This window comes from Pogoniulus pusillus, chromosome 4 (assembly GCF_015220805.1).
Source record: "Pogoniulus pusillus isolate bPogPus1 chromosome 4, bPogPus1.pri, whole genome shotgun sequence".
NCBI classification, from domain to species: domain Eukaryota; kingdom Metazoa; phylum Chordata; class Aves; order Piciformes; family Lybiidae; genus Pogoniulus; species Pogoniulus pusillus.
This window is the reverse complement of record NC_087267.1, coordinates 46802549-46825377: the sequence shown is the minus strand read 5'-3', so window position 1 is coordinate 46825377 and position 22829 is coordinate 46802549. Positions and strand designations below refer to the sequence as shown.

Here is a 22829-nt window from a genome sequence, read left to right as displayed (position 1 = left end):
GTTGGGCTGGCTGAGCTTGGAGCTCTCTTCCAACCTGGTTGATTCTATGATTCTAAGCTATGAAGGTGCTGAGGGGCCTGGAGCATCTCTGTGAGGAGGAAAGGCTGAAAGCCATGGGGCTGTTGAGCCTGGAGAAGAGCAGCCCCAGAGAAGATCTCAGTGCTCAGCAAGAGCTAAAGGGTGGGGGGCAGGAGGATGGGGGCAGACTCTTTTCAGTGGTGCCCAGTGACAGGACAAGGGACAATGGGCACCAAGTGGAACCCAGGAGAATCCATGAAGAGAAAGTTGTTACTTTTGAGGGTTGTGGAGCCCTGGAGCAGGCTGCCCAGGCAGGGTGTGGAGTCTTCTCTGGAGACTTTCAAAACCTGCCTGGATGCCTTCCTGTGCATCCTGCCCTAGGCATGATGCTTTAGCAGGGAGGTTGGACTAGGTGATGTCCAGAGAGGTCTCTTCCAACCTCCACCATCTATGATGATTCTATGATGATTTTGCTTATGTTCTTGAAGGTTAGCATCCAGAGTTGGCTTTCAGCAGGATCACCCAAACCCTCACCCAGAAACAGTTCTGACACAGCTGGGTTTTACACAGACTTTGAAGGAATGCTTGGGGGAGATGGGTGAAGTCTTCATCACATCCCAGCAGTTGTTTCTCGTGCAAGCTGATGGTGAACTCTAACCTGCTGTTTACTCTCAATTATGCTCACTATGTGAAACCCCAACCTGTCCAGAGTACACAGGTTAATGAATCTGCTTAATCAACAGCCACTAAACCTCGAGCACTGGGGAGCTGCTGCAGCACTTAACTGCTGTAACATTGCCATCTGCCAGGCCCTGAATCATGGAATCAGAAGCTCAAGCAGGATGGAAGAGACCTCCAAGATCATCCAGTCCAACCTAGCACCCAGCCCTGGCCAGTCAACCAGACCATGGCACTAAGTGCCTCAGCCAGGCTTGGCTTCAACACCTCCAGGGACAGAGACTCCACCACCTCCCTGGGCAGCCCATTCCAATGCCAATCACTCTCTCTGACAACAACTTCCTAACAACATCCAGCCTAGACCTGCCCTGGCACAGCTTGAGACTGTGTCCCCTTGTTCTGTTGCTGCTTGCCTGGCAGCAGAGCCCAACCCCACCTGGCTACAGCCTCCCTGCAGGCAGCTGCAGGCAGCAATGAGCTCTGCCCTGAGCCTCCTCTGCTGCAGGCTGCACACCCCCAGCTCCCTCAGCCTCTCCTTATAGGGCTCTGCTCCAGGCCCCTCCCCAGCCTTGCTGCCCTTCTCCAAACACCTTCCAGCACCTCAGCATCTCTCTGCAATGGAGGAGCCCAGAACTGGACACAGCACTCCAGGGGTGGCCTGAGCAGTGCTGAGCACAGGGGCACAAGAACCTCCCCTGTCTTGCTGCCCACACTGCTCCTGTCCTTCCCATGCCACTCCCTCCCCTCCATCCCCCCCTGCCTCATGCTAGGATTGCATGAACTGCTTCTTGCTAGCAGGTACCTGCAGTGAGGTCATCCTGAGGAATCTGGAATCTCTCCTGAATTGAGAAGCCCAGACCTGGACACAGTTATGCTGCTGGAACTGCTCCTGTGATCCTGTGACACCGAATGCTTCTGGTGAGGACCCTCAGGTGCAGACTACTTGTTCTCAAGGTCTGTTGTCTCCTATGCTGCCCCTTCTCAAATCCACTTTGCAGGGTCAGTCAGAGCATCCCAGCATGGTGGGGCTTGGAAGAAGCCTCTGGAGGTCCCTTCCGCCGCCCCCCCCCCCCCCCCCCCCTTCCCTCCAATATTCCATCCGCTCCGTAGGATCCTGCATCCCCCGTGGGTACCAACGCCCCCGCTCCCCACCCGGCATTACTCAGCCCTCCCTCGCCGCCCTGCGCCCCGCTCCGGCCCCGGCCCCTCCCTGCCGCCGGTGGGGTGCGGTCGCGCCCGGTTGTTCCGGCTCGAAAGCGAAACCGAAACGGAGGCTCGGGCATGGCCGGCGGCGGGGAGCCCCCTCCGGAGCCTTCTTGACCCCCTCCAGCCCAGCGCCCCCTTCCCTGTGCCGGCGTCCCATGGCGTGGCCGCTGCTGCCGCTGCTCTGCGGAGCCGTCGCTCTCCTGCTGCCAGCGCTGGCAGCCGACACCGGTAGGTGGGGACCCACCGGGCACTCAGGTTGTGCCAGGGGAGGTCCGGGATGGGTGTCTGGAGGAAGTTGTTGTCAGAGAGAGTGATTGGCATTGGAATGGGCTGCCCAGGGAGGTGGTGGAGTCTCTGTCCCTGGAGGTGTTGAAGCTAAGCCTGGCTGAGGCACTTAGTGCCATAGTCTTGTTGGTTGGCCAGGGCTGGTTGGACTGGCTGAGCTTGGAGGTCTCTTCCTACCTGCTTGATTCTATGATTCTTGGTGTCCATGCATCACTCCATCCTATCCACACATCACAGCCTGGCTGTGCACAGCTCCAGCCTGGCTGTAGATTGCTTTACCATCCCCACTGCATCTCCATCCTGGTGTTTGAGCATTGCCTCTCCATAGTGCAGAGGAGCAAAGCTGGAGGTGGGGAGAGTGAGAGTGGAGGTGAGGAGGAAGTTGTTGAGCAGGAGAGTGGTGAGAGGCTGGAATGGGTTGCCCAGGGAGGTGGTTGAGGCCCCATGGCTGGAGGTGTTTGAGGCCAGGCTGGCTGAGGCTGTGTGCAGCCTGCTCTAGGGTAGGGTGTCCCTGGGCATGGCAGGGGGGTTGGAACTGGCTGCTCCTTGTGCTCCCTTCCAACCCTGCCTGGTTCTATCATTCTAGTGGCTGGTGTCATGGGATAGGAGGTGGTGGCAGTTGGGGTCATGGATGAGTTGTTTCCACAGAGGCTTGGAACAACCAAGAAGCTTTCTCCATTGAAAAGCAGTTGAATTTTAACAGCCTCTTATGAAACCCACCTCAGGTGGAGGCTAAAGGGGAAGCAGGAGTCCTTCTGGGGACCAGACAAGCAATAACCCATAGTTCATTGCCATCTCATTGCCAAGCCATGTGATGCTTATATCTGAGCTTCCTTTAAGGTCACAAGCCACAGGCTCTGGTGGGGAAAAAGATCCCTAGGAAGCAGCTGGGAGCCTGTTGTCTCTGGAATTATTTCTGTCCAGCTGCAAAGTGAGAAGGGTGATACAGAGAAACAGAAATAGTCATCAGCTGAGACTGCATGTTCAGTGCTGGCCACACTGGGAGTCTCCCCTCCAACTGTGTGCCTCTGAACAGAAGCTTTGCATAGTTCATGGACTTGTAGCTGCTCTATATTTATGCTGTTTCACAGGAATCACAGAAAGCTTGGAAAAGACCCTCAGGATCACCAAGTCCACCTGATAACCCTACCCTACAAAGGTTCACCCCAAACCATATCCTCAAGCACCACAGTCAAATGACCTTTTAACACATCCAGGGTTGGTGACTCAACCACCTCCCTGGGCAGCCTGTGCCAATGCCTGTTTGGGTGAGAACAGGATCTCAGAATTAACCAGGATGGAAGAGAGCTCTGGGATCACCCAGTCCAACCTAGCACCTAACACCTTCTAATTACCTAAACCATGGCACTAAGTGCCTCATCCAGGCTCTTTTAAATGCCTCCAGGGATGGTGACTCCACCACCTTCCTGGGCAGCCCATTCCAATGCCAATCACTCTCTCTGCCAACAACTTCCTCCTCACATCCAGCCTAAACTTGCTCTGGCACAGCTTGAGACTGTGTCCCCTCTTCTTCTGTCACTGCATGCCTGGCAGCAGAGCCCAACCCCACCTGGCTACAGCCTCCCTGCAGGCAGCTGCAGGCAGCAATGAGCTCTGCCCTGAGCCTCCTCTGCTGCAGGCTGCACCCCCCCAGCTCCCTCAGCCTCTCCTCACAGGGCTCTGCTCCAGGCCCCTCACAGCTTTGGCGCCCTCCTGTGGACACCTTCCAGTACTGCAACATCTCTGCAATGGAGGAGCCCAGAACTGGACACAGCACTGCAGGGGTGGCCTGAGCAGTGCTGAGCACAGGACTTCTGTTATTTCCATCTCCCCCAGCACAAGAAGGACATGGAAGTGTTGGAGCCAGTCCAGAGGAGGCCACCAAGATGCTCAGAGGGCTGCAGCAGCTCTGCTATGAGGACAGGCTACAATAGTTGGGGCTGTGCAGCCTGGAGAAGAGAAGGCTTAGAGGGGACCTTAGCGTATCTGAAGGGGACTTACAGGCAGGCTGGGGAGGGACTATTGACAAGGTCTTGTCATGAGAGGATGAGGATGAATGGGTTTAAACTGGCAGAGGGGAGATTCAAACTGGATGTTAGGAAAGGGTTCTTTGCAGTGAGGGTGGTGAGACACTGGCACAGGTTGAGGGTGGTGAGACACTGGCACAAGTTGCCCAGGGAGGTTGTGGAGCACAGAATCACCCAACGTGATCTTTGATCACGTTGGGTGATTCTGTGCTCCACAACCTCCCTGGAGTTGTTCAATGCCAGCTTGGATGAGGCCCTGAGCTACCTAACAGAGCATTGTCCACCTGCTTCTCCCCTTAGCTGCAGCACAGTGTGGCCACCCCAAGGCAGTGGCCAACGCTCACATCGAGGCTGGCAGCACCACACCACTCAACACCCTCCTGCGCTACACCTGCGACCCAGGCTACAAGCGCAGAGCTGGCACCTCCACCCTCATCCAGTGTGTCCTCCCTGATGGCTCCACCAAGCCTGACTGGACTCCCACCACGCTGGAATGCATCCGTAAGTGCTCCCCCCTGGGATGTGATAGGGATTGGGAGAAGGGAGGCAGAGTCATAGAATCTTAGAGGTTGGAAGGGGAACTCCAGAGGTCATCCGGTCTAAAGCTGCCTGCCACAGCAGGATCACTTAGGGTGGTTGGCACAGGAATGCATGCAGGTGGGTTTTGGATGTGTGCAGAGAAGGAGACTGCACAACTGAGAATCATAGAATCAAGCAGGTTGGAAGAGGCCTCCAAGCTCATCCAGTCCAACCTAGCACCCAGCCCTGGCCAAACATAGACTCAAGTAGGTTGGAAGAGACCTCCAAGCTCATCCAGTCCAACCTAGCACCCAGCCCTGGCCAAACATAGACTCAAGCAGGTTGGAAGAGACCTCCAAGCTCAGCCAGCCCAACCTAGCACCCAGCCCTGGCCAATCAACCAGACCATGGCACTAAGTGCCCAGCCAGGCTTGGCTTCAACACCTCCAGCCACAGCAACTCCACCACCTCCCTGGGCAGCCCATTCCAATGCCAATCACTCTCTGCCAACAACTTCCTCCTAACACCCAGCCTAGACCTGCCCTGGCACAACTTGAGACTCTAAGGGCTTTCTCCAGGGAGCTGCTTTCCAGCAGGGCAGCTCCCATCACCAGTGTGGTGGAGGGGGACATGGGGTGGTGTGGGTGCTGCTGCTGATGGTGTCTCCCTGTTGTGTCTTCCTGAAGGGGACCCAGCTCTACATTCACAGCCTCCCAGCCCTGAGCTCCCGATGGCGCCGCACGGTGAGAGGACGACCCAGAGGGGTGAGCAAGGGGCAAGTGCAGCCCACGGGTGGTGGTGGTTTGGGGTCAACATGAGAAGGTTGCCTATGAGTCAGCAGTGTGCCCCCATGGCCAGGAAAGCAAATGCTTTCCTGTGGGTGCATGAAGAAGAGTGTGGCCAGCAGGTTGAAGGAAGTTCTTCCTCTCTGCTCTGCCCTAGTCAGGCCACAGCTGGAGTGCTGGGTGCAGTTCTGGGCTCCCCAGCTCAAGAGAGACAGGGAACTACTGGAGAGAGTCCAGTGGAGGCTGGGAGGATGCTGAGGGGCCTGGAGCATCTCTGTGAGGAGGGAAGGCTGAGAGCCCTGGGGCTGTTGAGCCTAGGGAAGAGCAGCCTGAGAGGGGATCTGCTCAGTGCTCAGCAAGGGCTTATGGGTGGGGGGCAAGAGGATGCACTCTTGTCAGTGGTGGCCAATGACAGGACAAGGGACAACAAGCACAAACTGGAACCCAGGAGGTTCCATCTGAACATGGGGAAAGACTTCTTTGCTGTGAGGGTGGTGGAGCCCTGGAGCAGGCTGCACAGAGAGGCTGTGAAGTCTCCTTGAGCTGAGAGCTTCCAACCCTACCTGGCTGTTGTGATCCTGGATAGGCTGCTGTGGGTGCCCCTGCTTTAGCAGTGGGGGGTGGAGTGGATAATCTCCAGAGGTTCCCTCCATCCTCTGCCAGCCTCTGCTTCTGTGGAGACCAGAACCAAGCTATGTCAGTGGCTGACTCGTTTGTGCCACTCAAGGCACCTCCTGGCTGCTGGATTAGCTGTGTGGTGCCTGCCTCCACCTTCCTGAAAAGACCACGAGGCTGAGAACCAGACCAAATGGCACTGCCTGCAGCAAGCCTGACCACAGCCTTCAGTGGAAAGGTTTCACACCATCTCCCCCAGCAGGAACCAGTGATGCCAGCCCAACCTCCAGCCCTTCTGCAGCAGCCACACCCAGGCTGCCAGAACCCGATGGGCCATCACCAAAGACATCTGTGCCACCACAGCTGCCAACACCACCAGACACATCCACACTGAGGACATCTGTGGGGACAACCCTGCTGCCCACCTCCCCCAAGGACCATGCTGCAGGTCAGGGAGACAGCTCACCGATGGGGCTGGGGCCAACCAGCAAAAGCTCTTTTCCAGTCCATGCTTTTCCCTTCCCTTTTTGCCAGCCTCATTTTTCATGAGGCTCCTCCCAGCTTTTCCCCATCTTTTGGCTTTACAGCTAAAAAATATCTCCTTTCTTCTCTTCTTTTCTAGTTTCCACCAAGGCTGTGGCCTCTTCCATTGGTAAGTTCAGGGAGGCAGTACTTCATTTTGGCAAACCTGGGCTTAGTCTCCCTGGCACAAGTTGCCCAGGGAAGTTGTGGCTGCTCCCTCCCTGGCTGGAGGTGTTTGAGGCCAGGCTGGCTGAGACTGTGTGCAGCCTGCTCTAGGGTAGGGTGTCCCTGGGCATGGCAGGGGGGTTGGAACTGGCTGCTCCTTGTGCTCCCTTCCAACCCTCACTGATTCTGTGATTGTATGGGTTTTTAACTTAAATGCCTTCCCTGGGGCTGTGGGAGGTTTATGCCACAGCTGAGAGCAGTATCTATGAAGAAGGAATGATGAAGGACCCAAATGTCTTGTTAGGGTGAGAAGAGGAGGATGGGTTTTGCTTTTCGTGGAGCCATTTTGCTTGATCTGGGCCCTGCCCCAGGTCACAGGTGGGAAGATGCTCATTGGTCACTACCTTTCTCTTGCAGGGCTTGCAGTGTTGATGGCTGCTGGCATTGTGGCCTGCTGCTGCTGGAGGACGAGAATGTAAGTGTGCTGAGCCCCATGAGGTCTGTACACCTTGCTGATGAGCTGTCCTCAGCTTCTGGCTTTCCTGAAAGCTGGAGAAAGGCCTTGGGATAGTGCTGATGCTCCTCTCCTCCCCTCCCTCCCCTCCTCTCCTCCCCTCCCTCCCCTCCTCTTCCCTCTCCTCTCCCCTCTCCTCCTCTCCTTGCCCCTCCCCTCCCCTCTCCTCTCCCCTCCCTTCCCCTCTCCTCTCTCCAGGCATGTGGGGCAGGACTTCACACCAGTAGGGAGGACCATCCCCATGGTTCCTTCTGCTGCTGAGGACGAGGAGATGGAGATGGTCCCACCTGTCCCCAATGGCTGAGCACACAGCACTGGGCATCTCATTGCACCCAGTCCCATCCCAGAGGATGCTCAGGGCTTGGATGGAAAGAAGGATGCCTCTCCGAGCCGCAGCGGCCTGTGGTAGAAGATGTCCTGGTCCCCAGCCACCCTCTGTGTGGAGCATCCTTGCTCCAGGGGACATGTGGCTGCTCTCCCCAGCATGAACAAGTGACTCCTATGGATGAGACTGCTCCAGTACCCCAAAGCTGCGTGGGTGTCCCTCTGTGTGGCCAAAGGATGGGTGAGTGAGCTCTCTGAGTACCCTGGGATGGTGTGGAGGTGGTGGGTGTCCTCTGGTGGGAGACAGAACTGGGAGGAGGTGGTCATCTGGGTGCTGGTGGTCAGCAGGGAGGGAGATGGGTGCTGGCTGCCCCAGCTGAGGATGTTTGGGGTGCAAGGGGATGGGATGTGGGTGCTGAGTGTGATGCTGAGCTGGCCTGCCCCAAGTAGCACCTGTTCCCTGGCCAGGAGCAAGACAGAGTTGGGTCCACTGGACACCAATCCCTAAAGCTGCTCTGCCCCAGAACTGTCCCCCAACTCCCCCAGCTCCAAATCAGACTGCAGCTCTGCTTACAGCAGATGGGGAGAAAGGGAGCCAGGCAAGCATCTCCACCAGGTCCTCACCCTCTTGGTGCCCTCTTTCAGCCATTCCCTGGAGAACCTACAGCTGCAGCAGAGTCTCACCACCACCCTGCTGCCGTCTCAGAGCTCAGCCCTCGTATGCAGCTCAGAGATCCTTCAGAGGCACTTTTGGCGCTGGCTCCAGGTGCTGCTGGTATGGGGACCAGGAGCAGGAGCAATTCCACTATGGACACCAGCAAAGAGCAAAGGAGCACAACCCAGGAAGTATTTTCCTTGTCATGCTTCCTCTTGGTCCATCACCAGCTGGACAGCATCGAGCTGCTCCTCCTTGCTGCAGCACTTGGGGTCAATGCTGGCAGCGTCCAGAGCGGACAGAAAATGATGCACACGATGCACGCTGGCTCCTTGTGATGGTGGAGAGGACAGAGTGAAGCTGGGTTGGGATGAAATCCACCTCTGCAGCAATGCCATCTTCTGGAGGCCAAGTGAGATGTGCTGTCATGGATCGTTTGGCTCAGCTGGATGGCAAAAGGCTTTCCAGCAGTCAGATGGAAACCAGGAATCATGGAATCATCACAGAAGCAGCCAGGTTGGAAGAGACCTCCAAGCTCAGCCAGCCTAACCTAGCACCCAGCCCTGGCCAATCAACCAGACCATGGCACTAATTCAAATTCCACTTCCTCTCCTTGCTGTTGTGTCTTCTCCTCCCATTTGTACCACTGTTCTGGACCACTGGAGGTGGAGGGATCAGCACTTTGGATGTGTGACAGATCAAACCTTCTGGCTGTGGTACTGCCTCTCCTCAACACATCACTGGATAGTTGGGACACCCCACAGCGTTCCTCACCTTCTGGTGAGGCCAGAAGGGGTGGCTGAAGGTGCCTGGTCTGATGGCTATGATGAGCTTTCAGGTTATATCCAGTGTCCAAGTGTTGGATGAACACTCTGCATGCACTGAGGTGAGTGGAAAAGTTTTTTCTGGAGTTGGTGCTTTGAAAGCAAAAGGAAAGTCCCTGCAGCAGCTCAGTGACTAATGGAAATCAGCAGGATGCAGAGAGCTCTAGAATCATAGAATCAGGCAGGGTTGGAAGGGAGCACAAGGAGCAGCCAGTGCCAACCCCCCGCCATGCCCAGGGACACCCTACCCTAGAGCAGGCTGCACACAGCCTCAGCCAGCCTGGCCTCAAACACCTCCAGCCATGGAGCCTCAACCACCTCCCTGGGCAACCCATTCCAGCCTCTCACCACTCTCCTGCTCAACAACTTCCTCCTCACCTCCAGCCTCACTCTCCCCACCTCCAGCTTTGCTCCATTCCCCCCACTCCTGCCACTCCCTGACAGCCTCAAAAGTCCCTCCCCAGCTTTTTTGTAGCCCCCTTCAGACCCTGGAAGGCCACAATTAGGTCACTTCAGAGCCTCAGCAGGGATAGCTCATGGCTTTGGGGCCACGTCCAGGAGCAAATCTCTTTGGAAATCAGTTTCAGTTTTGATCTTTGCCTGGCACAGGCTCAGGTACATGCAGAATGCCTTCAAATGGAGAGTGTAAGCCACCACATGATTTCCAAGAACACTCTATTCCCTGCACCACTGCTGCCAACAAGGCTGGGAAAAACAATCCAAGATAACATCTGAGAGGTGGAGAAGGAAGAGGGGAGGAGAGGAAACAAGGGCAGAGGAGTTACAATACAGCAGGAAGCAGCCCCAGAGGTTCTTGGAGTATGTGGAAGATAACTTCCTAACAGCTGTGGATAAGGCAGCAAGGGATGGCTCTCTGCTGGACCTGCAAGCAGAGAAGGATTAGTAGGAGATGTAAAGGTTAGAGGCCATCCTGGATGAAGGCACCATCAGGTGGTGGAGTGTTCAGTTCACAGTGAAGATAGGAGAGCAGTCAGTACAGCTGCATCCATGGACTTCTGGAGGGCAGACTTTGGAATGGGCTCCCCAGGGAGGTGGTTGAAGCCCCATCCTATGAGATGGTCAAGGTGAGGCTTGACAGGGCCCTGGGCAACCTGATCTGGTTCAGGATGTCTCTGCTTACTGCAGGGAGGGCTTGGACTAGGTGATCTTTAGAGGTCCCTTCCAAGCTAGGAGCAGATGTGGAGCTGTTGGAGGGTAGGAGAGCCCTGCAGAGGGACCTGGCCAGGCTGGATGGGTGGGCAGAGGGCAATGGGATGCGATTGAACAAGGTCCTGCTCTGGACACTCTCCAGCATCTCCACAGCCCTCTTGTCCCAGGGGCTCCAGAGCTGGATGCAGGACTCCAGCTGGGGTCTCAGCAGAGCAGAGCAGAGGGGCAGAATCCCCTCCCTGGCCCTGCTGGCCACACTGCTGCTGCTGCAGCCCAGGCTCTGCTTGGCTTTCTGGGCTGCAAGTGCACACTGCTGGCTCCTGTTGAGGAGGGGCTGAGGGAGCTGGGGTCGTTCAGTCTGGTGAAGAGAAGGCTTGAGGGAGACCTCATCACTCTCTAGAGCTCCCTGAAGGGATGTTGGAGCGAGAAGGGAGCAGCCTCTTCTTGGTGGCAAGAGACAGAGCTAGAGGAGATGGTTTCCAGCAGTGCCAGTGGAGGATCTGGCTGGATATGAGGAAATACTTCTTCACTGAAAGGGTTGTCAAACACTGGAATGGTCTGCCCAAGGCAGTGGAGGAGTCACTGCCCCTGGAGATGTTCATCCAATGCGTGGACCTGGCACTTAGGGCCATAGTTTAGTGGTGAAAGTTGGACTGGATGATCTTTGAGGTCTCTTCCAACCAGATACACCCTGAGAGGAGAGGAAGCACTGAGGCTTTTTCTTTGTCATGGCAAATTTAATTTCAGCATTCAGGAAGCTCTGCAGTTTGTCTCTGAGTTAGCTGAATCCAAAGCAGGTCTTCAGAAGCTGCCTCTGCTTCTCTTAATGGTGTGCTGCAAGGAGAAGGGAAATGAGAGCCTGGGAAACCCCTGGGCTGCAAGTAAGGAAAACTAATTAGGTAGGGTGAGATGAACAACTTCCTCCCAGGGCTGGCAGGGAAAAGGCCTTCTTCTAAGAATAAAGTGTTGCTCTGGAGGTGTTTTTCCTCCTCACTCTTCCTCTTCTTCTGGTGGACTTGAGGGACTTCACCGAGGCATGACATGATGGATATCCCACAAGGGATATACTGGCAGCTGGGTCTCTGGAGGTGTTTTCCTGATGACAGAGGTAGCAGAGGGGTAATGCTCAGAAGCCATCCTGTGTGATACATTTTATCCAGTGCATATTCTGCTGTGCAGCCATGCCAGGTTGACCAACTCCTGGAGGGCAAAGCAGAGCTGAAGGAAACATCTCACACCTGCAGCGTTCCTCCTGGAGCTGGTCTGAAATCTTGCTTCAACATCCCCCCCGTTTTGCACCTGGGATGTGACAGAAGGCCTTGTCCCACACATGGGATGGCTCTAAGGTGCAGAGACAGGGCTCTGAGGAGCTGGAGAAGTTCATGAGTGCTGGTTGGGCTGTTCCTGAAGAGCTGGGACAAACGTGAGAGGTGCCAGAGAGCCAAAGTGCTGCTGAGTGCAAGCGTGGCAGAGGTAGCCACCAGTGTCCTTGCTGCCATTGCTCTGTGGTGGGGGAAAAGAGACAGGAGAGAAGAGGAAGGTTGAGGAAGCTTCAGACATAACCCAATGACATCCAGGGAAGAAAGCAATGAGGTGCCCAAAGCATCTCTTGCCACCTCCCTTGCAGGGAGGTGCCTTGTGGGACAGTTTGGACAGCTGCAGCAGCCAAAGTGTTCCCTGTGCTGGTCTCTCACAGGATCACAGAATGCATGGAGGTGGAAAGGACCCCGAAGGGACAGCTAGTTCAACCCCTTGCTCTGCAGTCAGCAGAGACATCTTCAACTAGATCAGGTTGCTCAGAGCCCCATCAAGTGACCTTGAATGTCTCCAGGTCAGAGGTGGGCCCTCCACCACCTCCACAGGCAACCTGTTTCAGTGTCCCACCACCCTCATGGCAAAGAACTTCTCCCTAATGTCCACTGCTGGGGAAGGTTAAGGCTTTGTCCATCTCAGTGCTGGTGTCATCTCCTGATGGCTTGCAGCCACCTACTATCTCTGGCTGTGGATGTGGAGCTCCACCAGATTTACTGTGTACTTACTAGAGGAGCTTTGTCTTCACTGCACCCTCTGGACAAGGCTCCATCCCAGAGCCAGAAGCTGGGATCAAAGCTGAGACTGGACCCAAAAGATTGTCACTGGGATGGGAGGTGCTTTGCTAACCCCAGACAGATGTTCCATGGCCTTGGCAGGGGCTCCAGCAGTCAGATATGGGATGTGACACAAAGATCTGGGGTGCTGATGCTATCAGGACATTGAGCAGGGCCAGAGAACAGCAACTAAGCTAGAGAGGGGTCTGGAGAAGAGGTCTGGTGAGGAGCAGCTGAGGGCACTGTGGAGATTTTAGAACCATAGAATGATTTAGGTTGGAAAAGGCCTTTAAGATTGAGTCCAACTCTTAGCCCAACACTGCCAGGTCACCACTAAACCTCAGCACCACATCTCTGTGGCTTTGAAACCCCACCAGGGATGGGGACTCCACTACTTAGCCTCCAGAAAAGGAGACTGAGGGGAGATCTTCAGGCTCTCCACAACTCCCTGAAAGGAGGATGGAGAAAGGTTGGGTTGGTCTCCTATCCCAAGGAACAAGTGAAAGGGGAAGAGGAAATGACCTCAAGTTGCACCTAGGGAAGCTGAGGTCAGACATGAGGAACTATTTCTTCCTGGAAAGGGTTGTCAAGCCCTGGAACAGTCTGCCCAGGGCAGCAGTAGAGTCCCTGTCCCTGGAGGGGTTTAAAGCCATAGAGATGTGGTGCTGAGGGCCATGGTTTAGTGGTGATTTGACAGTGCTGGGCTAAGAGATGGACTCAAAGACCTTTCCCAACCTAAATAACTCTATGATTCTAAAATCTCCACAGTGTTGGAGGCCCAGCTGTGAGCACAGTGAGTCTGAGAAGAGGTGAAAGAGGAAGAGGAAATGACCTCAAGTTGCACCTGGGGAAGCTGAGGTCAGACATGAAGAACAATTTCTTCCTGGAAAGGGTTGTCAAGCCCTGGAACAGTCTGCCCAGGGCAACAGTAGAGTCCCTGTCCCTGGAGGGGTTTCAAAGCCATAGAGATGTGGTGCTGAGGTTTAGTGGTGGCCTGGCAGTACTGGGCTAAGAGTTGGACTCAATCTTAAAGACCTTTCTCAACCTAAATAACTGATTCTAAAACCTCCACAGCGTTGGAGGCCCAGCTGTGAGCACAGTGAGTCTCAGAAGGTTAAGGCTTGAGTGGATCTGTGGGAACTGCAACCAAGTCCTGTGGTTGGGAAGTGACTCCCAGTGAGCTGCATAAGCTGGGGAGCTATGGACAGTGAGATCCTGCTGTGGGATATTCTCTGCTCACTTGCACTGAAGCTGAAGTTGTCCCTCCTTGGTGTGCCAGCTCAGAAGAGTCAGAGCACAGCCACCCCATCAGCAACCAGAGCAGCTCATGAAGGCTCCTGATGGAGAAACATCATGACAAAGACCCAGAGAGAGGACCTACATGGATCAGAGGGAGCTTCTTCACCACCAGTCTGGAGCTGGGCTGCACTGCTGCCTTACACTGTGGGACAGAACAAACGATGCTGCCCCCATCCTTCACCGCCTCACTCATCAGCTCCACCCGAAGGAAATGCTCCTAAGGAACAAGGGAAACAAAGAAACAGGACTCAGAAGGAGCTGAGATGCTGGGACAGGTTGGTTCATCCTTTTGTTTGTTTTCACCCCCTGGGAAGTGACTTGCAACAGGATGAACTTGTGTTCATTAAAAGAAACCCAAAACCCCACCCCAAACTCCCAGGGACAGTAAGAATCAGGCAGCAGCTAGCAGCAGCTCATGAGAATCAGTCAGGGTTGGAAGGGAGCACAAGAATCAGCCAGTTCCAACCCCCTGCCATGCCCAGGGACACCCTACCCTAGAGCAGGCTGCACACAGCCTCAGCCAGCCTGGCCTCAAACACCTCCAGCCATGGGGCCTCAACCACCTCCCTGGGCAACCCATTCCAGCCTCTCACCACTCTCCTGCTCAACAACTTCCTCCTCACCTCCAGCCTCACTCTCCCCACCTCCAGCTCTGCTCCATTCCCCCCAGGCCTGCCACTCCCTCACAGCCTCAAAAGTCCCTCCCCAGCTTTCTTGTAGCCCCCTTCAGATCCTGGAAGGCCACAAGAAGGTCACCTGGGAGCCTCCTCTGCTGCAGCCTGCACAGCCCCAACTCTTTCAGGCTGTGCTCACAGCAGAGCTGCTGCAGCCTCTGAGCATCCTCCTGGCCCTGCTCTGGACACTCTCCAGCATCTCCACAGCCCTCTTGTCCCAGGGGCTCCAGAGCTGGATGCAGGACTCCAGCTGGGGTCTCAGCAGAGCAGAGCAGAGCAGAGGGGCAGAATCCCCTCCCTGGCCCTGCTGACCACACTGCTGCTGCTGCAGCCCAGGCTCTGCTTGGCTTTCTGGGCTGCAAGTGCACACTGCTGGCTCCTGCTGAGCTTCTCCTCCAGCAGCACCCCCAAGTGCCTCTCCTCAGGGCTTCTCTCCAGCCTGGCACTGCCCAGCCTGGACTGGTGCTTGGCATTGCCCTGACCCAGCTGCAGGACCTTGCCCTTGGTCTTGTTGAACCTCCTGAGGTTGGCTTGTGCCCACTTCTGCAGCCTGTCCAGGTCCCTCTGGAGGGCATCCCTGCCCTGCAGCCTGGCTGCTGCAGCACACAGCTTGGTGTGGGCAGCAAACTTGTTGAAGGTGCTGAGGAAGGAAGTGAAGTAAGAGCTGGGAACCACTGCAAGATAGAGAAAAGGGACCCTGCAGACTTGCACTGAGATAAGAAACCAGGAGCTGTGGAGGACTGGATGAGCAGGATCAGGCAGAGATTGTCCCCCTGTACTCAGCACTGGGCAGGCCACATGTTGAGTCCAGTGCTCAGTTTTGGGGCCCTCAGTGCAAGAAGGACATTGAGGTGTCAGAGTGGGTCCAGAGAAGGGCAATGAAGCTGGTGAAGGGTTTGGAGAACAGGTCTGGTGAGGAACAGCTGAGGGAGCTGGGGTTGTTCAACCTGCAGAAAAGGAGGTTGAGGGGAGACCTTTTGGCTCTCCACAGCTCCCTGGAAGGAGGCTGGAGCCAGGTGGGGGTTGGTCTCTTTTCCCAAGGAACAAGAGACAGGACATGAGGAATTGGCCTGAAGTTGTACCAGGGGAGGTGTAGATTGGATGCTAGAAGAAACTTCTACACCAAAAGGGTTCTCAAACAGTGGAAGAAGCTGCCCAAGGAGATAGTTTGAATCTCCATCCCTGGAGGTGTTGAAAAGCTGCAGAGATGTGTTGCTGAGGGATGTAGTTTAGGACCAGCCTCAGCAGTTAGAGAATGGTTGGACTTGATGACCTTAAAGGTCTTTCCCAACCAAAGCTGTTCTGTGATTCTAAGACAAGAGCCAAATGCAGGAGTTGTGAGAAACCCCACAACAACCTTGTGTCTTGCTACTGACATCAGGGTGAGGAGGAGCATGAACTGAGGGGAAAATGTGACTTCAGCTCTTCTGGCCTAAGCCAACACAAGCCAGGGCACTCCATGCTCAGAATCACAGAATGCTTTGGATTGGAAGAGACCTTAAAGATCATCTAGCTCCAACCCCACTGCCATGGAGAGAGACCAAATTGCTCAGCCAACCTGGAATGAATCTTAGGATCAGGGTAAATCTTACTATGTTTCTCCACCACACCCCCACCCCTCTGCAAGCTCCAGGCATGAGCAGCTTTGGTGAGCAGTGGGGTGCTGCCTCTTTAGTCAGCACCTTTTAAACTGCCAGCAGCTCATCCTGCCCAAGATGTCATCACTCAGAACCGTAGAATCAACCAGGTTGGCAGAGACCTCCAAGCTCATCCAGTCCAACCTAGCACCCAGCCCTGGCCAATCAACTTGCAGAGCTGCACTGAGACTGTGAATCCTAAGGGCACAGTGGAGTTTGCCCTGCCTGTCTGGCTTCTCTGCCTCTGGGGTGCTCACACATCACAGCTGAGGAACTGCAAGCATCAGGGCCTTAAGTTGCCCCATTTGGAGATCTGCTTACCTTGGGAAGGCTTCACTTACCCCAGCCAAGGCTAAAAGCTGTTCCAAGGACTGAGACATGAGCAAATACTTCTTTGCCCGAGTGACTGCTACATAGAGCAGGTTCCACTCATCCTCAGGGTACATGTCTAGGTTGGAGGAAACATCATCTTGTCAGAGAAGCAGAGTGAACACTTCTGTCATTCTTCTAAAGCTTCAGCTAGTACTTCTGGAAGGACACTACTCTGGAAGAACACAAGCTTGCAGAGCAGCAAAGCAATGCAGCACCCTGCTGTGCTTGCTGTGCAGCTCCTGACCCCACCAACAGCTCCTGCCTCATCCCACCTGAATCACAGAACCATAGAATCAAGCAGGGTGGAAGAGACCTCCAAGATCATCCAGGCCAACCTAGCACCCCGACCTGGCCAATCAACCAGACCATGGCACTAAGTGCCCCAGCCAGGCTTGGCTTCAACACCTCTAAGGACGGTGACTCCACTACCTCCCTGGGCAGCCCATTCCAATGCCAATCACTCTCTATGACAACAACTTCCTCCTAACATCCAGCCTAGACCTCCCCTGCCACAACTTGAGACTCTGTCCCCTGCTTCTGTTGCTGCAAGAGCCCAACCCCACCTGGCTACAGCCTCCCTGCAGGCAGCTGCAGGCAGCAATGAGCTCTGCCCTGAGCCTCCTCTGCTGCAGGCTGCACCCCCCCAGCTCCCTCAGCCTCTCCTCACAGGGCTCTGCTCCAGGCCCCTCACAGCTTTGTCGCCCTCCTGTGGACACCTTCCAGTACTGCAACATCTCTGCAATGGAGGAGCCCAGAACTGGACACAGCACTCCAGGGGTGGCCTGAGCAGTGCTGAGCACAGGGGCACAAGAACCTCCCTTGTCCTGCTGCCCACACTGCTCCTGAGCCAGCCCAGGATGCCATTGGCTCTGCTGCCCACCTGGGCACTGCTGCCTCAGCTTCAGCTCCTCTCTGCCAGCAACCCCAGGGCCCTCTCTGCCTGGCTGCTCTCAGCCACTTTGGCCCCAGCCTGTAGTGCTGCTTGGGGTTGTTGTGGCCAAAGTGCAGAGCCCTGCACTTGACCTTGTTCAATCTCATTCCCTTGGCCTCTGCCCACCCATGCAGCCTGGTCAGGTCCCTCTGCAGGGCTCTGCTACCCTCCAACAGCTCCACACTGCTCCTATCTTGGTGCCATCTGCAGACTTACTGATGCTGAACTTCCATCTCCTGGTCCAGATCATCACTGAAGATACTGACCAGGACTGTGCCCAGCACTGATCCCCGGGGCACACCCCTGGTGCCAGCTGCCAGCTGCATGTGGCACCATTCACCACCACTCTCTGGGCCAGGAGAAGCAGCTCAGCACTAGGTGTTTTCCTGCCTCTTGGGCATAGATTTGGTACTGGAGGAGTTTCTCACTCCCTGGATTCATTTCACAAGCTCCTCTCTGCTCACTGGGAAGAGACTGGCTCTTCCAAAGCAGAACTTTGCCACCTAAGTCTTATCCAACTGTGGAGCTGGTCTTTCTTGCTAGATGGCTGCAAGCTCAGCTGCAGCACTATTCCCCTGCCCCTATCTTGCTGTGAAGGAGACCTTAGGATCCATAATCACTTGGACAACCAGTGGCCCTTGGCACCACCGAGAAGCAGAAGCTCACAGGATGAACACCAGCAGAACACCTCCTTTTGGATCAGGATGGGGACCCTCAGCACAGTGCCATTCACTTACCAATACTGAAGTTAGTCCTTCTCTGGAGATCACCACTGAGACCTGGGACTTTCACAAAGTCATCTGCAATCAGCACTGTATCAAACTCCAGGCCCTTGGCTTGGTGGACTGTTCCTATCACATAATCTGTGACCATTGCCCATGAGGGACAAGAAGGACAGAAGATCAGGCATGGCAGTAACAGTGGCATATTGAATTTCAAGAGTCTTATAGTCATAGAATTGGGTTGGAAGGAACCTTTCATGGTCATCTAGTCCAACCCCCCTGCAGCCCAACATCTGCAACTAGAGAAGGTTGTTCAGAGCCCTGAACAACCTGACCTGGAATGCTTCCCTGGAAGGGTCTTCTACAACCTCTCTGGCCAATTTGCTTCACAGTAAAGATTTTCTTCCTTCCTCCTACTCTAAATCTCTCTCTTTTAGTTTCCATCACCCCTTGTCCTGTCATGACAGACCCTGCTAAAAAGATTGTCCCCAGCTTTCTTCTAGGCCCTTTTTAAGTTCTGAAAGACTCCAACAAGGTCTCCCCATCCTAGAGCTTTCCAACACTGTGTCCAAAAGTTTATTTGCCTCTAGCAAAATCATTATTCATCAATCCTTTGCTGGCAGATTTACTGTGAGCTCCAGCAGAGGTCCAAGATGTAGCCCAAGGTCCAGATTTTATTGCCCTGAGGTCTGAGATGTAGCCCAAAAGCTGCTGTTCAACTTCTTTCCTACCTCAAAGACCAACTTGACCCAAACTTCTTTCCTAACTAAAGTCTGACTTGTCCCAAACTTCTTTCCCACCCAGAAGAGGAACTTGACCCAAACTTCTTTCCTAACTAAAGTCTGACTTGACCTAAACTTCTTTCCTAAAGTCTGACTTAACCCAAACTTCTTTCCCACATAAAAGAGGAACTTGACTCAAACTTCTTTCCTACCTAAAATCTGACTTGACCCAAACTTCTTTGCTACCTAAGAGACCAATTTGGCCCAAACTTCTTTCCCACCTAAAAGAGGAACTTGACCCAAACGTCTTTGCTACCTAAAGACTGACTTGACCCAAACTTCTTTCCTACCTACCAACTTGATCCAAACTTCTTTCCTACCTAAAAACTGACTTGACCTAAACCTCTTTCCTACCTAAAGACTGACTTGACCCAAACTCTTTCCTACCTAAAGATTGACATGACCCAAACTTCTTTCCTACCTAAAGATTGACATGACCCAAACTTCTTTCCTACCTAAAGATTGACATGACCCAAACTTCTTTGCTACCTAAAGACTGACTTGACCCAAACTCTTTCCTACCTAAAAGACCAACTTGACCCAAACTTCTTTGCTACCTAAAGACTGACTTGACCCAAACTTCTTTCCTACCTAAAAGACCAACTTGACCCAAACTTCTTTGCTACCTAAAGACTGACTTGACCCAAACTTTTGCAGCACGAGGTGGGTTCAGCAGTGAAGCTGGATTGAAATCAGACCTGAACATCCAAGACACAACTTGGCTTTACCTGCCATGGTTTCCTGTGACACATGGCTGCTCTCAATCTTCTGCACCAGCTCAGGGATCTGCTCTTTGTATTTCTCCACTATTGCAATCTTCACTTCCAGGTCTTTGTCATCAATGTGCTCTGCATATTCCTTCAAGCCAATGAATCCCCGAGTTCCTTCCCATTTTTTGATGAAGGAGTCCTTTATAACAAGGTTTGCTGAAAAGAAAGGAGCAGATTGTCCTGGTTTGAGCTAGAACAGGACTTCTCTTTCAGTGTTTTTCACTTCTCAGCTCCAACTCAGATCATAGAATGGTTTAGGTTGGAAGGGATCTCCAGAAACAGAATCACAGAATGGGTTAGGTTGGAAGGGATCTCAAAGCTTATCCAGTTCCAATCCCCTGCCATAGACAGGGACACCTCTCACTAGAAGAGGTGGTGGAGCACAGGCTGGGGCCAGAGTGGCTGAGAGCAGCCAGGCAGAGAGGGCCCTGGGGATGCTGGTGGAGAGTAGATGAAGCTGAGGCAGCAGTGCCCAGGTGGGCAGCAGAGCCAATGGCATCCTGGGCTGGCTCAGGAGCAGTGTGGGCAGCAGGACAAGGGAGGTTCTTGTGCCCCTGTGCTCAGCACTGCTCAGGCCACCCCTGGAGTGCTGTGTCCAGTTCTGGGCTGCTCAATTCGAGAGATGTTGCAGTACTGGAAGGTGTCCACAGGAGGGCGACAAAGCTGTGAGGGGCCTGGAGCAGAGCCCTGTGAGGAGAGGCTGAGGGAGCTGGGGGGGTGCAGCCTGCAGCAGAGGAGGCTCAGGGCAGAGCTCATTGCTGCCTGCAGCTGCCTGCAGGGAGGCTGTAGCCAGGTGGAGTTGGGCTCTGCTGCCAGGCAAGCAGCAACAGAAGAAGGGGACACAGTCTCAAGCTGTGCCAGGGCAGGTCTAGGCTGGATGTTGTTAGGAAGTTGTTGTCAGAGAGAGTGATTGGCATTGGAATGGGCTGCCCAGGGAGGTGCTGGAGTCGCTGTGGCTGGAGGTGTTGAAGCCAAGCCTGGCTGGGGCACTTAGTGCCATGGTCTGGGTGCTTGGGCAGGGCTGGGTGCTAGGTTGGGCTAGCTGAGCTTGGAGGTCTCTTCCAACCTGCTTGACTCTATGAGTTGAAAGGAACTTTAAAGATCATCTACTTCCAACCTCCCTGCCATGAGCAAGGACATCTCCTAGTAGTTACTCAAGGCCCCAAGTAACCTGACCTTGAATACTTCCAGGGAGGAGGCATCCACAGCTTCCCTGAGCAACCTGTTCCAGGGCCTCAGCACCCTCATGGAGAAGAATTTCTCCGTGATGTCTGCTCTTTTTAACTGATAATTATGAGGCTGTAGAGTCTCCTTTTCTGAAGCAATTCAACACCCACCTGGACACCTTCTTGTGCAACCTGTTCTAGGTGAACCTGCTCTAGCAGCGGGGTCAGACTTGATGCATCTCCAGAGCTTCCTTCTAACCTTTCTCATTCTGTGATTGTAGACCCTTGAAAGCAGCCAAAAGTGCACAGCCTGTGACACTACCATTCTCAACAGAGGCAACAGCAAACAACCCACCCAGAAACTACACCAACCTGCTGCGTGGAAGGTCTCCCCCAGAAGAAGGGTGAGGCCAGACTCACCTTTTTGCCGCACCTCTGCAGGTTGAGTGAGCTTCCAAATGTCATGGATTCTGCTCAGGCCAAAACGGACAAGCCCCTGAAACAGACCAGAGTTTATCTTCAACATGCAGGAGATAGAAAGGTGCTGACCAAAGGCTCTAGATAAGCTATGGTTACTGGAGTGAAGAGGGAGGGAATAAGGGAAAGCTGCAGAAGGTGTGGAGCTGGTTTCCTGAAATCCCTGGAGACGTAGCACAGAGGCCATGGTCAGGGTGACCTGCAGATGGGCAGTGAGAACAGGACACTCTCTGGTTTGCTTTATAGAATCACAGAGTGGTTTGAGTTGGAAGGGACCTGTCATGTGGGCAGGGACACTACAGTTGGATTTGATGATCTTAGAGGTGGTTTTGAACTGAAACAATTCCCTGGTTCCATGATCTTCAACCACAGCAGGTTGCTCAGGGCAGCCTGCAGATGGGCAGTGAGAACAGGACACTCTCTGGTTTGCTTTATAGAATCACAGAGTGGTTTGAGTTGGAAGGGACCTTTCACATGGGCAGGGACATTATAGTTGGACTTGATCTGAGAGGTCTTTTTGAACTGAAACAGCTCCCTGGTGCCACATTGGGCCCAGTGCTGTTCAATATCTTTACTGATGATCTGGACCAGGGGATTGAGTCCAGCAGCAGTAAGTTTGCAGATGACACCAAGCTAGGAGCAGCTGTGGAGCTGTTGGAGGGTAGCAGAGCCCTGCAGAGGGACCTGGCCAGGCTGGATGGGTGGGCAGAGGCCAATGGGATGAGACAGAACAAGGTCAAGTGCAGGGTTCTGCACTTTGGCCACAACAACCCCAAGCAGTGCTACAGGCTGGGGCCAGAGTGGCTGAGAGCAGCCAGGCAGAGAGTGACAAGGGGACAGAGTCTCAAGCTGTGCCAGGGCAGGTCTAGGCTGGATGTTAGGAGGAAGTTGTTGGCAGAGAGAGTGATTGGCATTGGAATGGGTTGCCCAGGGAGGTGGTGGAGTCGCTGTGCCTGGAGGTGTTGAAGCCAAGCCTGGCTGGGGCACTTAGTGCCATGGTCTGGTTGATTGGCCAGGGCTGGGTGCTAGGTTGGACTGGCACAGCCAATGCCAATCACTCTCTCTGCCAACAACTTCCTCCTATCATTCAGCCTAGACCTCTCCTGCCACAGCTTGAGACTGTGTTCTCTTGTTCTGTTGCTGCTTGCCTGGCAGCAGAGCCCAACCCCACCTGGCTACAGCCTCCCTGCAGGTAGTTGTAGACAGCAATGAGGTCAGCTCTGAGCCTTCTTTTCTGCAGGCTGCACACCCCCAGCTCCCTCAGCCTCTCCTCACAGGGCTCTGCTCCAGGCCCCTCCCCAGCCTTGCTGCCCTGCTCTGGACACCTTCCAGCACCTCAACATCTCTCTGCAATGGAGGAGCCCAGAACTGGACACAGCACTCAAGGTGTGGCCTGAGCAGTGCTGAGCACAGGGGCACAAGAACCTCCCGAGGGAGGTACTGGCCACATGGACAACCTCCTCTTACCCCAATCACATGTATCTTAATCACTCTCTGTCTCCCAGTGAGCCTCACAGCGTTCTCAAACACGTTGAAATTGCTACGTGACAGGACTGTGACCTTCCCTTCCATGCTGCCTCTGACATCACCTGCAGGAAGAAATGC

At 54.4% G+C, this 22829-nt stretch overlaps 1 protein-coding gene across 1 annotated transcript in view; it reads right to left on the bottom strand.

Moving 5' to 3' along the window:
- Positions 1-11601: 11601 nt before the first annotated feature.
- The window catches only part of FBH1 (F-box DNA helicase 1), a 34521-nt gene continuing 23293 nt past the window's right edge, over positions 11602-22829 (bottom strand). Inside the window, exons 16-22 of the mRNA XM_064142767.1 lie at positions 22692-22813; positions 21168-21243; positions 19540-19737; positions 18045-18170; positions 16346-16452; positions 13776-13910; positions 11602-11810 (exon numbers count right to left, since the gene is read on the bottom strand). Of these exons, the coding sequence (XP_063998837.1) occupies positions 11688-11810; positions 13776-13910; positions 16346-16452; positions 18045-18170; positions 19540-19737; positions 21168-21243; positions 22692-22813 (887 nt within the window). The 3' untranslated portion in view covers positions 11602-11687. The remainder of the gene's footprint in view (positions 11811-13775; positions 13911-16345; positions 16453-18044; positions 18171-19539; positions 19738-21167; positions 21244-22691; positions 22814-22829) is intronic.